This window comes from Haliotis asinina, chromosome 6, assembly GCF_037392515.1.
Source record: "Haliotis asinina isolate JCU_RB_2024 chromosome 6, JCU_Hal_asi_v2, whole genome shotgun sequence".
Taxonomy (NCBI): Eukaryota; Metazoa; Mollusca; class Gastropoda; order Lepetellida; family Haliotidae; genus Haliotis; species Haliotis asinina.
The window spans coordinates 22366002-22383065 of record NC_090285.1 but is presented as its reverse complement, the minus strand read 5'-3'; the positions used below and the strand labels follow the sequence as shown (position 1 = coordinate 22383065).

The 17064-nt window shown below is 38.0% G+C and overlaps 1 protein-coding gene across 1 annotated transcript; it reads right to left on the bottom strand.

Moving 5' to 3' along the window:
* Positions 1 to 5194: 5194 nt before the first annotated feature.
* Positions 5195 to 6598, bottom strand: LOC137287747 (sericin-1-like). The gene is made up of 2 exons (XM_067820136.1): positions 6254 to 6598; positions 5195 to 5215 (listed from the first exon to the last, which is right to left on the bottom strand). Exons 1-2 carry the CDS (start codon positions 6596 to 6598, stop codon positions 5195 to 5197), a joined length of 366 nt encoding a protein of 121 aa, XP_067676237.1.
* Between the last annotated feature and the right edge of the window lie 10466 nt (positions 6599 to 17064).

Genomic DNA, 17064 nt, shown 5'->3' with positions numbered 1-17064 from the left:
AACTACCAAATTCCCTGAAGAACAGTATTGAGTCCCCCTCATCTTGTGTTGTCATGGTGTTAGGTCGTCTTCCATCCCTCAGGAATGCATAATGAGTTTGTGTATGGCATTGACATGTGTTCGTTTTCTGTGAAATTAGGTCGTGTATAATACATGGAAGACAAATGAGCCCTACTCTATACTCTGCGTAAACTCTACCATTACCTGACATTGAAAGATTGTCAGCAGGGATTTTGTGCTGCACTTGTGAATTTGGTTAATTGAGCCATATCTATTCGTGAACGTGCTGTCACTAGAATCAACTATACAGGAATTATACAAAATTATACAATTATCATAAAATTATGTAAAGTGTTTTCACTTGAGTTTGGATGTTGTTTGTCAAAGTGACATATGCAAAATAACTTTTATTTAAGCCAGGCAAGATAATCCTGAAATAGTCAACATTGTCATTTATTTATGTGAGTCAGTGGTGATTGTCATGGTCAGCAGGGTCAAACTTGGTCAAATATTTTAACATCATATAACAGTTATATGGATATCTTTGTGGTTCTTGTCGCAGAAGTTGAATTCAATATTTGATTATGTGGATTAGAGATGTGCATGGGATATCGCCATGTTTCTCCAAGAATAACTTTATTAGCTGCAAACTTCCCAACTCCTATAAAACGCTTGAAATATGCTGCATGTAATTTATCTATAGAATCCTGGTAAACAGAGCCCTTTATCTCCGACAAGTACAGCAGTATTGGAGACACTTTAGAGTCAAACAGTTTGCATGCAGTTGAGAAAGATAAGTCTTTGCACTTATTGAACAACTGATACAGAGGTGTAACAGCCTTTCCCTCTTGTGAGGCAAATGTTTGACATGCTTTTGTCCACTTTAAAACACAGGAGAACACTAACCCGCGATATTTATAGTAAGACACAATCTAAACAGGTTTTCCACATAATGTCCAGGATTCATGTTTTGACAGGATTCCACCCCAAAATATGATAAGTATAGTACAGATCTCATAGTGGATTTGTTGCACCACTAGTGTATAATGGATGTCTGCTTGTCTGTTGTAGGCATTGCAGTGTAGCCGGGAGTGGAGACATCTTATAGCCTCATGTTGTCTTGATGCTGTGGTTAACATCTATGGTCATGAGGACAAGTCATCCAACTTTGGATCAGAAGTGCAGTTTTCTGGCCACAACTCAGTGTAGTCTGAATGTTAGTTGCTCCAAGAATTGTCTGGTTCACCCTCACTAAAACCAGGTCTTGGCCTGCAATTCTCCAAAGCAGCTGGGTCCATTTATGAGTCATAGTTAAAAGATGTTTTACTAATTCATGGAGCACAGATGTTTATCTGTATCTAAATGATCTGAAGATTTTTTGCAAATGAACATATATGTGTTCCTCCCTGGAATCAAATATATTTGTAGCATTAAATGAATAAATCACAAGTGATTCCATGGCAATCATTGGATAACCAAGCAATGTTTTTGTGTTTATGTGCATCCAGAAGCAGAAAAAGAATTTTACAATGCCTTGGAAAGAAGAGGGCCAGGATTGTGATGCAATTAGGGGCAGAACATTAGCCGTAGTGTCCTTGGTTCGTTATAGTGTGACGTGGTAGTGATGGCATAATCAGCCTTAGTGATTATTCTTTTGTTTTTATTTTGAGAATTTACTTCAATATATTTTGCATTTATTGAAGTATTAAAATATGGTGTTCAGACAATTGGGTAAGATGGTGTAGATACAACCTCATAGGCATGATTGAAGATATGTGGATTGATGTTATTGGATGTTGCTGTTCAGAGAAACTTTGCTAATGATACTTTTGTGTTCCATTTTGTCCCACTTGGATCCTCATTTGAGGTAATGACTTGATCAACAGATATGGTGATGTGTTATTGACTGCCATTTTGAGGAATGAGTCTCAACTGTGTCCTTGTTTCTGTGACTATCTTGTGACTATTAGTTATGGACCATGTTGTATTGTGTTGATGGGGCATGGAATTCTGCGGGAGACAATGTTTTCTTGGTTACTCCTTTTTCAAAAACCCATTGTGTTTTCTGTTGTTATGGGTAGGGCCAAACATTCAGAGTTTTTGCAGTTCATGTTTCTTTAGGTCAATAACCAGGTTCAACAAAGAACACCAGCACATAGACTGGTGGTTTACAGATTAAATCTATGTACTCTAGCTGACCATTGCCCGCATTAGGTTGTCTACAGAGGAAGTCAATGTGCTGCAGTTGACTGCCCTAATTGATCACCACTTGGGTCTTCAGAGGAAGTGAATGTGATGCAGTTTGACTGGTACCATTGCTCACCTGGTGATCTACAGAAGTCAATGTGTTGCTTTTGACTGGTACCATTGCTCACAAAGTTGTCTACAGAGGAAGTGGATTTTACTTAGACATGCTTTACAAAACAAATCACCAGACCATTGACATTTCACACATCCTTATTCTGCTATGATCCACTTCTTATTACAGTGTTCCCAGAAATTATTGAGAAAATCTTTGTTTTTTTTCTAATGATGCTAAGATTGGAAAAAGGGCTTTCACTATGCACTAAGCATACTAAATAAGGGAGACAACTCTTGAAGGTTTAGAAGGCAGCTCATTACGTCAAGAGTTATCTCCCTTGTCTGAGCAGACGGCTTCCTGTGTTGACATGGCAGAATTTACAGCAAGAGAGAAAAGAAAGCTCATTCTAGATGATTTTGAAAGGGGTGAGGCTGATGCTACAGTGTTAGTTTGTAGACATGGTATTCCTCTGTCTACAGTATACAGAACTTTGAAGAATATTCAAACAGGAACTGGGATAGAGCACAAAGCAGGGGCAGGTCGGCCTAGGAAATTCAGTGTTGTGGATCGCCGAAGACTTGGGCAGATTGTGAGTAGGGGCAAATTGAAAAGTGTTGAGAACATCAGAAATAAAATGATTAGCAGAGGAAGTCCTCAGGTATGCAATGAAACAGTTAGGCAGGAATTACAGAGACTTAATTGGGTGAAAAAATGTGGAATTCCCTCGCCGTTGATGAAAGATGTACAAAAGGAAAAACGTTTAAACTGGTGTCGGGCTCGTGAAAATCAAGATTGGGATAATGTTTTCTTTTCGGATGAAAGTTCTGTTTGGCTTTTCCCTAAGTGTGTGAACATTTGGACCAAAGATACTGTCAAACCTATCTACCAGCGACCAAAACATAGCCCGAAGTTTCACATGTGGGGTGGCATATCGGCTCGCGGAGTGACGCCATTGTGTGTTTTCACGGGAAACTTGACAAAAGAAAGATACGTTGACATTCTAAATGGTCACCTTCTTCCGACAGCACAAACACTGTATGAAGATGATTGGATTTTCCAGCATGATAATGACCCAAAACACACTGCGAGCTACACAAAACAGTGGTTGTCGGGCGAAAATGTTCAAGTTTTAGACTGGCCCAGTTACAGCCCAGACCTAAACCCAATTGAGAATGTGTGGGGAGTCATGAAGGACAGAATAAACCAAAAGGGACTGAGAAATATTGAAGATATGAAGGCCGAGGTGGTCCAATATTGGGATACCCTGTCACACGATTACCTACAAACTTTGATGGGTAGTGTGCCTAGGCGTATTCAGGCATGCATTGCTGAGCGAGGAGGTCTAACAAAGTACTAAAACAAGACTGAGGCTGTAAAAGGATGATGTTTTAACATGTTTATGTAAGTAAAACGCCAGAAGTTAATAAACGTAATGAGTTACATGACGCAACATGATTCTCAATAATTTCTGGGAATACTATAGGAGCCTTACAGTCAATAGAAAGACTAACATGCATCTGGATATGATCACAATTTTTTCAAATGTTCAAAAGGCAGAATTATTACACCACCCATGCCAAGATATTGTACATGTGATCATTGCAGGGAAGAATATCTTAACAAAAATGGAAGCAACAGATGTGCCATCAGCACAATGTCTGTAATGGGAGGATCAGGCCTATACCTGATCCCAGACAATAATGATGGCTGGATAATTGAAATGGTGTTTACCAGGGAGGTGGCACAGAGGGTTGTTTGTAATTGCAGCACATTCTGTAAACAGTGCCCAGCTGGCCTCACTGAGCAATAAGGTAATGGCCTCTCTACTGGGTATTTTTGACCGAGAGAAACTCCCTGGTGGTTTCAGTCTAAGCATGGTTCTGGAAAGGCGTGTGTAACAAACTAGAGCAGAGATAAATACTGGAAGACTGTCTCAGATTAGGAACTTTAGATATTGATTATTGTAGTGAGGTATTGGGTGATAAAACCCATTGCGTGTTGAGTCCAGTTTCACATGGCATATCTCAGTGTGGTAACTGTATGTAGACAGAAGGTAAGGTATATTGTAGAAAATCATGTTTATTGTTAAGTTTAGTTGGTGATTTTAGTAATCTGCAGATCCTGGATAGACTAAGGAAGGCAACTCTTCATAGTGAACACTCATGGAAGTAAACAGACCCTTACAAAGAAGTGGTCATATAAATACTGATGATTTTCCATAGTTGGTAAAACTGATTTGTGACTGTAAAATCTCAATTGTCTTCATTTCAACATCCCATGTTAACGTAGCATGTACCACATAGCAACATGATCCCGGACAAATCCACAGGCAGTAATTTAGTCAAAAAATTATAGTAATTGAAAAACAACTCACCATTATGCAATAATAGACAAATATTGCAAATAGGGTATTAAAATGTTACATTCAAGGTCATTATTTGGATAGGAATATTCTATTCAAAATATGAATCAATATCAGCCTAAGCTCCAGACAGGTTCTATGTTTTTATACAGTGTAAGTTCAGGTTGTAAAGAAAAGACTGCTTTTGTTGGAATTTGTTTTAAGTGGAGGAAGAAATTCCATCATCTTTTATCTTAAAGTTGGAAATAAAGCATAAATGAAGACTGGGTTTTATAAATTTCAACTTCTGACATTTTGATAGAGGCTGATAAAGTACTAACATCTGCACCCATATGTCTTTCAGGATGAATAAAAAGTTGAATAGTTGAAATCCATTATTCAAACCTTTTCTCACAGAAATTCTAGTGTTTAAAGAAATGGAAAAGGAAATATCGCCAGATAAGTGACTGAGCCTGCAGTCCAAGATAGCAGCCTCCCAGGAACCTGTTTCCTGGCAACAAGCTGAGATCCATCAAAATACCCATAATATCTTACATTTCATCAAACCCACTCTGTCAATACACATAAAACATTAGTCTGGGAATAAACCAGGCATAGAAGAAAGACTTAGGCAAACGTCATAACATGATGGCTTGAGCATGAGAGCAGGATTAATTTGTTCCTGTTTATAAAGGTAGATAAAACACCCTTCTTCCCAGGAAGCTGATAAACTGAAACCGTCAATAAACTTTTATGAGCAATTGTGATGAAAATGAATTTAAAATATGAACTCCATTGTTATTGTATATTGAAATCATTTTGAATGTAATAAAAAATAATGATTGCAATGTTATTTTGAACTCTGAAAAGCAAACTTCAATATTTCTTTTATGACATGTTTATCCCAAGTATGGCTGACGTGCTCGCAGGCTGTACTATTAAAACATTTCAGGTGAAAATGTTATCCCGCATCACTACATTGGTTCAATGCGCACATTAGATTCTCTTCAGAGTTATCAGATGAACTCAAAACACTTCAGGCACCATGAATGTCTTTACTTGAGCCATGATAGATGGACTGGTGACTAAAATATGCAGTGAGCCTCAGAAGTTTCAGACTTATATTCCTAACTACAGTACTTGGCTATAAGTGAATCATCATTAGTGAATTTTATGTAAACTTACATATTCATTAACTTTTGCAAGAATATTTTTCATAAATTGAGTAGAAGTCATTTTATATTTTGACATTTTGCAAACATTCTGGAAATCATCTTCAGCTACATATACATAGTTTTCTTTCATCTTCTGTCTATTAGTTTTTGAATGACACCTGAATAAGCATCATAAGTACAACTTAATTTTAATCTATCCCATAGACAGTCATGTTAAATCTGATTGGTATGTCTAATATATGTTGTTTAAATAGCTGCAGTTGTCAAGATCATTGGAAAAAAATGGAAAAACTGAATGGAAATTTTGTGTGTGTAGCTGAGATGATTTTCCAGCTGGCAGATAAGTATTGAAAGCATTTCGACCGAAACTAAATTTATGTAATTTTTCACTAATGGCCAACTACTGTATAATGGCCACCACTCCCCCATGCCCACCACTCCCACCACTTCTAACATCCCCACCACTCCCAACATCCCCACCACTCCCACCATGCCCACCACTCCCATTGCTCTCTCCATGCCCACCACTCCCACCATGCCCACTATTCCCCCATGCCCACTAGTCCCACCATGCCCACTGCTCCCACCATGCCCACCATGCCCACTGCTCACACCACTCCCATCATGCCCACTGCTCCCATCATGCCCACCATGCCCACTACTCCCACCATGCCCACCACTCCCACCGCTCCCACCATGCACACCACTCCCATCATGCCCACTGCTCCCACCACTCCCCCCCATGTCCACCTCTCCCACCACACCCACCACTTCCACCATGCCCACCACACCCACCAGTCCCACCATGCCCACTGCTCACACCACTCCCATCATGCCCACCACTCACACCACTTCCATCATGCCCACTGCTCCCACCATGCCAACCGCTCCCACCATGCCCACTACTTCCACCACTCCCACCATGCCCACCACTACCTTCATGCCCACCTCTCCCACCATGCCCACCATGCCCACCTCTCCCATGATACTATGCTTTCAGGTAGTACTATTTCAGCTGTGTATTCACAAAGGTTGCTCTTACTCACAATTAAGTGACTTTCATGCCAAAGTCTGAATTAGAATTGTCTGTGTCAGTCGAAAAGATTGACTTTCTGTCTCTGTGACCAGGTTGATGTTTGTTGCAGCTTAACAGCATAGTTTGTTGGTTATGATATTGATCACTGGATTGTCTGTCCAGACTCAACTGTTAACAGCATTAGTGATATGACTGCATAGCAAATTAGCATGGAGGGAGGGAGCTGGGATTTACACCACTTTAAGCAATATTCCAGCAATACTGGGTAGGTGGGTCCCAGAAATGGGCTTCACTCATCGTACCTATCTGGGGAATTGTCCACATGATGAGTGGACACTTTAAATACTAGACTACCCCATTGCCTCCTAGTTAACATGGAGGCCAGGGGCTCTTTGAATTTGATTGGGTTTGGCAAAAATGTCACTCTTGCCATTTACTTTGCATCAATTTGTAATTTTGTGGGACATCAAACTGCATTTCATGATGTTATGTCAATGTACTAACCAAACAGACTCTGAATAAATGTAGAGTAGCTTCCCTTTTATTATGTCAATGTACTTACCAGACAGACTCTAAATAAATCTAGAGTAGCTTCCCTTTAAAAAAGGCCAATAACTCTAGCTGGTGGTCTAACAGTGGGCATGTTAAGCAATGACAGATCTGATATGTGATATCACAAGAGACTAATTACTATTATATGAACTTTAACTAAATTAAAGTTTCTTACATATAGCTGGAAATGCCATAGAGAGTCAGTACAACAAAAGTAGATCAATTCAATTTGTTATCCCCCCAGCATGTAATGCAGGGGATATAGTCGATGCCTTGTCCATCCGTAATCATTTTGTTTCCGGAGCATAATTCAGAAAGCATTCAATATTGTTAGACCAAACTTGATAGATATAATAATCTGAACCTATGGTTGTGCCTTTTGCTTTTTACAGATATTTGGCCATTTTATTTTTTTTGTTTTTCTATGGAACATTTTGGTGTTAGTCTAAAGGTGGGGTGGGCTTCGTTTCCGGAGCAGAACTCAAACACTGTTCAATATTTTTCTGCAAAACTTGGTAGATATATCAATCAGAAGCTAAAGTGGTGCCTTTTGCTAAGTACAGGTCTTTGTGATTTCTTATTTTCTCATTTTCAATTGAAACCTTTCGAACTTAGTCTCAAAGTGGAGGGATGGTCATCGTTTCCGGAGCAGAACTCGAAAACCATTTGACATCTCTCAGCAGATCTTGGCAGATATATTGGGCAGATCTAGAAGTAGTGCCTTTTGCTGTTTACAGATATATGGCATTTATATTTTTGATGATTTCCATATATAAAATATAGACATAACATTTATGTTCTTAACTTGTGATGCCACAATGGGTTGTCAGTATCTTAGGCTATTATATATTTAGAACCATTTTTCAAACTATGATGACATAACATGTCCTTTGTGGATGGTGTCTATTTTCTTCAGCTGACAATTATCTACAACCTAATACTGAATATGATGAATTTAATATAGGTTTAAATATTCTTGATATTCCAAGCCAAATGTATCTCTTATTGAGATAACTGATTGAATTTGTATCAATGTTACTCTGTTGTAATATTAGTCTGTTGAGATGTGGCTTAGAATTAATCTTCAGGAACATGCTTTTTATAAGATGTGACTAGAGGATCGAATGGTCAGGTTTGCTGTCTTGGTTGTGCCATATGTCATCATATCCCAAATGTGGAGAACGATGCTAATGCTGTTGAACACTTGAATGTTTCGTCCAGACCTGATTATTTACAGACTGCTGGCATATTACTGGAATAATGTTGAGTGTGGTGTTAAACAACAGACCAACCTACCAACCATCATGATATTCCTGATATGTTGTTCAATGTTGATGTTGTTATTGTTGTTGCTGTTATTGTAGTTAAGTTTTAAGGCTGCAGTTTTCCTCTGATGTACACAGATAGTTTATGGCTTATCAAGAGACTTGTGTCTATTGATTATCCATACCCTCTCATTTAGGGTCTGCGTACAGGGACAGGCTGTAACATATAACCAACCCAACACTGAACAGCCGTAGTGAGATGGGGCTATCCAGTTTCACATTGTGCCTTTTCTTTGTGTTTACAAACTGGTTCTTATCAACATATTCATCCATATTTATATGTGCATTCTATGAATATTTCATTGACCTCCCTATCAAAGCAATTATTTGCTATTCATGCTTTTTGGCTGAAATTCCCTTCCCATCAGTTACTGAAGATTTCATGACATCCTTTTGAAGAATTATATTTTTTTCAGTTCATGTCAAAACAGAGCTAAAAACATAGAATTCTTATACAGCAGTATATGAAGAACCATAACATTAAATAACCTTAACCCAGTTTTCTAGACATAATGAACCAAACGTTATCACAAACTGATTAAACCCATGTATTTTGAATGTCAATTCTTTGGATTTAACCCTCTCAAAATATAAAATATCAAAACAAATTTCTGTATCTATTTTTGATGGCTATTTAGACATAGCCCTAAATGTTTTGCAGACAAACTTAATCATGTCTCCCTATAATGTACGCTATGATGAACTGTGATGTATTTATTGCATTACTGAATTTTGTAAATTCTGAATTTCTCTGCAGAAGTTGAATGTGAATGCAATCAAATGATACAAGGATGCTGAAACAAGGATTGAGTGTCCACAATATAGTGATTTGAGAATCAATTATTTAAGATTTCTCGATCGCAAGCCCGTATGTAAACACCAACTAATAAATTTGTGGAATTCAAAAAATAGATGTACTTTGAAAGCAATAGCCAAATTTCTAAAGTGTGTATTCTTCAAGAATGTTTGAAACAGTGTTTGGATATATTTTTTCTATTTTCTTACCTTGTGACAACAAAGATGTTGTAACAATGATTGTAGCATGGGTCAGATGGCCAATATTACTGAATAAAATATGTCTGTCTGTCTGTCTGTCTGTCTGTCTGTCTGTCTGTCTGTCTGTCTGTCTGTCTGTCTGTCTGTCTGTCTGTCAAGCTTTAAACAACACCCAAAATACAAGACAACAAAACTTAGTTCCTTGGGAAAACAGAGCACCACAACTCTTAATTTGTAGGGTCAAATGTAATATAAAGTCTTGACCTTATCATCAATTGACTTGCTGTCATTTTTTCCATTTCAAGAATCCTGCACTATGACCTTTGGTGCCACCAGACAGCCACATAGACATTCGCTGTGAGGTTTTATGATCTTACTCCAAGCTAATAAATATAGCATACACCCCAGGCCATAATAGACTTCTTACCAGCCAGCATAACTGGAACCTGTTAGTGGTTCATGTCTGTGGATTTAATTTCAGCAGATAGAATTTGTCTTGAAACTATGATAATATTCCTCTTGCAGCTTGGGTCATGATGAATTAGATTTTCATCTTGCCGCTCTATCAAACATTCCTGCCATTGTTTCATAATTCACTGATGAAGACATTGGCTTCATATGTTGCCTTCGTCCTTTCCTTCATGATGGGGTAGCCTATTGGTTTAAGTGTTGGCTTGTCACGCTGAAGACCTGGGTTCAATTCCTCAATTCCTTTCACAATATGTGAAACCCATTTCTGGTGTCCCCCATGATATTGCTAGAATTATGCTAAAATAGGCATAAAACCATGCTTTCTCACTCCTTTAAGTGAGGAAATCTCAATGTTTTTCTTCAAGAGTTTCTGTACACAGACTTGACAGCTATTGTACACAGATGCCTTGAACGGTTGTTTATGAAAAAGTAAAATGACACAAGAACAATTTAAAATTAAATAATTATTTTATTGTGGTTGGAAGATCGGTATTGTGAATGATATACAATCATGCAAATGCACCGTGATGTTTGGTTCTGAAATATGTATTTAATTGTAAAGTTTGATACACATTTAATGCATATTACTTCGCAGATGAGTATATTGTCTGTACATTTTCTTCTGGTTTCATTTTCCCGTTGATTGTATCAAAACTTAAGAAAGGGATGCATGTAATATTTTAGTCTGTCTAAAAACATATAGTCTGAATATAACCTGAATATAGATCTATGATTAAAAGCCATTTGCCCTTGAGTATGCCAGTTATGTTTCAATACCAAATATGCTTCTAGATTCTTTGAAGGCAGCAAAACCTTTTTGACAGAGCAGTAATGCTGCTGTTATCTTGAAGCTCTGGATTTCTGAATCCTTCAAGAACATGACAGATGGTGTGTGAAAGAACTGATTAAATTGATAAATCTCGAAATCTTGGACTATCTTTGATGTATTCACGTAATGGTGAAACGAGACTGACAGCCACATCCTGTTATGTCTTCAGATCTATTTATTTCCCTGGGATGTTAACGATGTCAGTTGTAGTGTAGTTCTACATCCTCTATTACTGGTGTAGACTCTGCCTGGTGCTAGTTATTACAGACACAATTGCGGTAATTTCAGTAAATATCCGCACTTCTATAAGGTCAACAACCAGATCCACCAAATCTCTTGGATCAATGGATGGAAGTGATGGTTTTTCATGGCCCACTTATTGTGCAAGTACAATCCTGTCTGCTGTGCTGGCTGTTTTTCCTTCTCATTTGCAACTTCCTGTCACTGCTGGGCTCCATCAGTGTTGAGTCTGTCGTCCGAGGGAGGCCTCATTACAAGGAAATTGATGTGAATTGTGCGCTGAAACATATACCGAACAGATCGAGTTATTCATGAATAGGACCAAAACATATCACTTGTGCCTTTGTAATATACTGTACTGCATAGACTATGAATGGTGGTGGGACAGTTTAATTGTTCTCTTGTCACTTGGAAGACCCGGGTTTGATTGCCAATGGTGGCACAGTGTCTGAAGTGTCAATTGTTTGTTGTTCCCTACCATGATATTCCTGACAAAATTGCTGAAAGTGGTGTTAAGGTAGCTAGATTTCTCTCTCGCTCGCTTGCTCATAAGCTTATGTTTAGATCTTGGAGTTACAACCACCACTACTTTCGCGCTAAGACATTCACAAGTCTATGTTAAGGTATGGACATTACAACCACCTTATTGCTAAGACATTCACAAGCCTATCTTAACATATGGGTATTACATCCACCTTAGCACCATGACAGTCGCAAGCCTAATGTTAATGTGTTGGCATTGCAACTATCTTATTGCCAAGACCGTCACAAGCCTATGTTAACTTGTGTGCATTGCAACTACCTTAGCGCTAAAACTGTCACAAGCCTATGTTAACGTATGGGCGTTACAACTACTTTATTGCCAAGACAGTCACAAGCCTGTGTTAACGTGTGGGCATTACAACTACCGTATCACTAAGACAGTCACAAGCCTATGTTAACTTGTTGGCATTGCAACTACCTTAGCGCTAAGACAGTCACAAGTCTATGTTAACTTGTGGGCATTGCAACTACCTTAGTGCTAAGACCGTCACAAGCCTTGTAACTACCTTGGCGCTAAGACAGTCACAAACCTATGTTTATGTATGGGTGTTACAACGATCTTAGTGCTAAGATTGCTGCATGGAACAGGTACATGTACCTTGTCCATGTACTGATACCATCTAGGGCCTCATTTAACAAAGCTATCACAGCACTATGACTGTCAAACCTCCTGTACTGTAACATACACCTGCGACAGTCTTAGTGCCAGAATAGCTTTGTAAAATAGGGCCCTGGTACAATGAACCATGATCAGTGTGGTTCTTAAGTGAAGTTTATGTGTTCTAATCTTAGGAAAGTCACTTCACTTACTGAAAAGTCATGACTGAATATTTCTTGAAGAGTCCAGGCGGTTTATGTTCATCACTTAGTCATTACTTAAACTTTCAAAGTGCATCATGTAAAATTTATATCAAAAAGTCAAGAAGGGTGGTAATTGTCCTCTCTGTTACGTCAAAATAAATGGGTGGCTTTTGCCCAAAGTGGCATTTGTCCTAGGTTCCATTTGTACTCAGTGGCAATATTCTTTGTTGGTATTTGTCCTAGGTGGCAATTGTCAGGTGGCAGTTGTCCTGGGTGGCTTTTGTCTCAGGTGGTATTTGTCCCAGGTGACTTTTGACCAAGTGGCTTTTTGTCCAAGTGGCTTTTGTCCTGCTCCCCCTATGGTATACCTGAGGTTTATTTTATAATTTCATTATAGATTAATCAGCACTAAAATTTGAGTTAGAGAACAAAGAAAGGCTGAGGCTGGAGATTCATGCATAGTCAGTAATGACATCGGAGATGACTGCAGGAACGGACTTTGAGGCATGGCAATATGCTTTTCTGAATACAAATTAGTTATTGATCAAAGAAGAATTTGATATAACAAAAGATATATGTTAATTAATTCCTTCATGAAAAGGCGCACAGAGAGAACAGTGGAGGCTCAACAGATATCTGTTACTTGGAAACATGCTTAATAATTATAGTCTGTTGAAACAGTATCCCCATCGATCATTATGATTTGATGAGATTACAGGTAGTGATGTGGAATTCATTTCACAGCTTGATGTGTATCTATCATGTCCATAGACTTATAACATAAAGGGACATGCCATTGTCTGAGTTGGGGCCGTAAATTAACATAACACATTTTACATGCCCATGGAGCTACATTGTGTATTATGAAGGAGCATGCCATATGCTGTGTTCAGGTCATAACACATTTATGTGTCCATACACAAATGTTATAAATGGGCATGCCATGTACGAGTTAGTTTCTGCAAAACATAGCACAGTTTACACATCCATAGACTTATAATATGAAGGAGCATGCTATATACTCAGTGGACTCTGAAAAACATCACACATTTTATGAAAAGTGAGTTAAAGCAAGTGGTTGAAGTTAATGTGTGTCACTTGTGTATGCTTGTATGGAGCGGATGCAACGTAGTTTTTAAACAGTTAAATTCATAAACTCAAAGCAGATATACAAATTTTCAGGCAATGAAATATGTATTGTGCAATAGTCATGTGTCAGTGTCAGTGCCTTAATGTTCTGTTAAAGACGTTATTACAGGTATGTTAATGGTAGCACCACTAAGTGCCTAAGATCAACTGAGAAAGAATTGTTCTCAAAAAATATATTCACATGACTTAATCAGTAATTTATTACAACTTTTTAAAGGTGTGTTAATTTCTGTATGTCAGTTGTTTGTATAGTCTTACCTTTCATGGTTGTATTCATCTGTAAATCTTATGCATGTGTTTATTCATACTCTTATGCATGTGTTTATCACTACTGTTATTCATGTGCTTATTCCAACTGTTATGCATATGTTTATTCCTACAGTTTTGCATGTGTTTGTTCCTACTGTTATTCATGTGTTCATTCCTACTGTTATGCATGTGTTCATTCCTACTGTTATGCATGTGTTTATTCCTACAGTTATGCATGTGATTATTCCTACTGTTATTCATGTGTTCATTCCTACTGTTATGCATGTGTTCATTCCTACTGTTATGCATGTGTTTATTCCTACTGTTATGCATGTGATTATTCCTACTGTTATTCATGTGCTCATTCCTACTGTTATGCATGTGTTCATTCCTACTGTTATGCATGTGTTTATTCCTACTGTTATGCATGTGTTCATTCCTACTGTTATGCATGTGTTCATTCCTACTGTTATGCATGTGTTTATTCCTACTGCTATCCATGTGTTCATTCCTACTGTTATCCATGTGTTCATTCCTACTGTTATCCATGTGTTCATTCCTACTGTTATGCATGTGTTCATTCCTACTGTTATCCATGTGTTCATTCCTACTGTTATGCATGTGTTTATTCCTACAGTTATGCATGTGATTATTCCTACTGTTATTCATGTGTTCATTCCTACTGTTATGCATGTGTTCATTCCTACTGTTATGCATGTGTTCATTCCTACTGTTATGCATGTGTTTATTCCTACTGTTATCCATGTGTTCATTCCTACTGTTATCCATGTGTTCATTCCTACTGTTATCCATGTGTTCATTCCTACTGTTATGCATGTGTTCATTCCTACTGTTATGCATGTGTTTTTTCCTACTGTTATGCATGTGTTTATTCCTACTGTTATGCATGTGTTTATTCCTACTGTTATGCATGTGATTATTCCTACTGTTATTCATGTGCTCATTCCTACTGTTATGCATGTGCTTATTCCTACTGTTATGCATGTGCTTATTCCTACTGCTATTCATGTGCTTGTTCCTACTGCTATGCATGTGATTATTCCTACTGTTATTCATGTGCTCATTCCTACTGTTATGCATGTGTTTATTCCTACTGTTATGCATGTGATTATTCCTACTGTTATTCATGTGCTCATTCCTACTGTTATGCATGTGTTTATTCCTACTGTTATGCATGTGCTCATTCCTACTGTTATTCATGTGCTCATTCCTACTGTTATGCATGTGTTTATTCCTACTGTTATGCATGTGATTATTCCTACTGTTATTCATGTGCTCATTCCTACTGTTATGCATGTGCTTATTCCTACTGTTATGCATGTGCTCATTCCTACTGTTATTCATGTGCTCATTCCTACTGTTATGCATGTGCTTATTCCTACTGCTATTCATGTGCTTGTTCCTACTGCTATTCATGTGCTTATTCCTACTTTTATTCATGTGCTTATTCCTACTGTTATTCATGTGTTTATTCCTACCTCATATGCATATATTCAATCCTAGCTCTTATGCGTTTATTCCAGCTGTTATGCATGTTTATTCCTTCTGTTATGCATTTTCCCCTACCTCTTATGCATACATTCCATCCTACCTCTTATGTGTCTGTTTATTCCTATTAGTATGCATATGTGTTTTTCTACCTCTTATGTATGTGTTTAATCTTACTTCACATCCATGTGTTTATTCCTACACTTGTGCCTGTGTTATTCTGAACTCTTATGCATGCATATGTGTTTATTCAGATAATGGCATATGTGATATGTAGACCAATCAATGTAGAGACTATCATTTGTCCCATTCCCAGGCTGGAGTTGTTATTCAGTCTAATATGAATATCACACATTATGTAACACGCTGCACCAAGAGAGTGTCTGATCATATGAGTTGTAAAAAGCATTGATCAAAGGATTATCCCATAGTGAATAGATTGATTATCCTTGTCATCTTATGCAGTGTAGGGTAGTCAATTCAAGTGTTGACATAAGCAGTTTACTAAAACAGATGGGATACGCCCATGTCTGGGTGACAGTGTTTAGAGGATTAGCAGGTGACATGTAGGTTGACTGATCTCCATCTTAATGCATTGATTAGCTAATATGGACTTTAGAAAACAGTTGTCACTACTGCTTCGGTTGACCATCTCTGTATTCTGGCGCAGTGGGTTAGCCAGGTGGTCAAGTGTTCGAATCTTGTTATGAATGAAATGGGGTGAGTATATTTTTTATTTTTGAAACAGTGGCCATCACTCGCTCACTCACTCACCCACCCACCCACTCACCCTCTCACTCACCCACTCACCCTCTCATTCATCCACTCACTCACCCTCTCACTCACTCACCTTCTCACTCACTCACCTTCTCACTCACTCACTCACTCACTCACTCACTCTGCAAACATTGCTGATGCAATCCTGATCACTCAGTTTTGTAGTTAAATACCAGCAAAAGTTTATGTTCATCTAAAACAAAAATGGGAAAGGAGGCTTATGTCATTTTTGGTCAACACTTTTTTTTCACCAGGTCTTCCTGTGTGTTCCAGCAGTTTGGGGGATGCAGCCATCAACTGATGTGTATTTGTAATTAACAGTGGGTGCACTCCACTCTACATGAAAAACTCATCAATAAAATGCTGGATTTCACCATCTGCAACAAATAAAATGAAAATGCCAGCCTTCCGCTTCCAGCAAGACACTTCTGCAAAATGTACCCACTTCATTTCACAAAATTTCCATATGGGTGATCCTCAGTTATGAAGTATAGAATTTACAAGTAAAATCTATAAAATAAGATTTCAGGTGATATTCAAAGCTTCAAAGGACTACTTGCTTTATTGTCCTCAAATGCGTCTTAATTTATACTCTCTAAGACCAAACTAATATAACCCTTTTTCATGTTTTTATGTTTCTATCAATTTTGATGGTTTAGTGTTTAAGATCCCAGTGAGTAATATTCCAACTGTATGCCAAGAGCCTGTAAATATCCAAGTCTTGTCTGACTGACTAAGTTTGGTTTTATGTTGCTTTTACCAATGTGTT

Coding starts and splice junctions, on each gene's coding strand:
- LOC137287747 (XM_067820136.1), bottom strand. CDS start 6,598: ATGGTGGAAGTGGTGGGTGTGGTGGGAGAGGTGGACATGGGGGGGAGT. Junction 5,216..6,253: donor TGTTAGAAGTGGTGGGAGTG/GTGGGCATGGGG, acceptor GTGTATTGACAG/AGTGGGTTTGATGAAATGTA.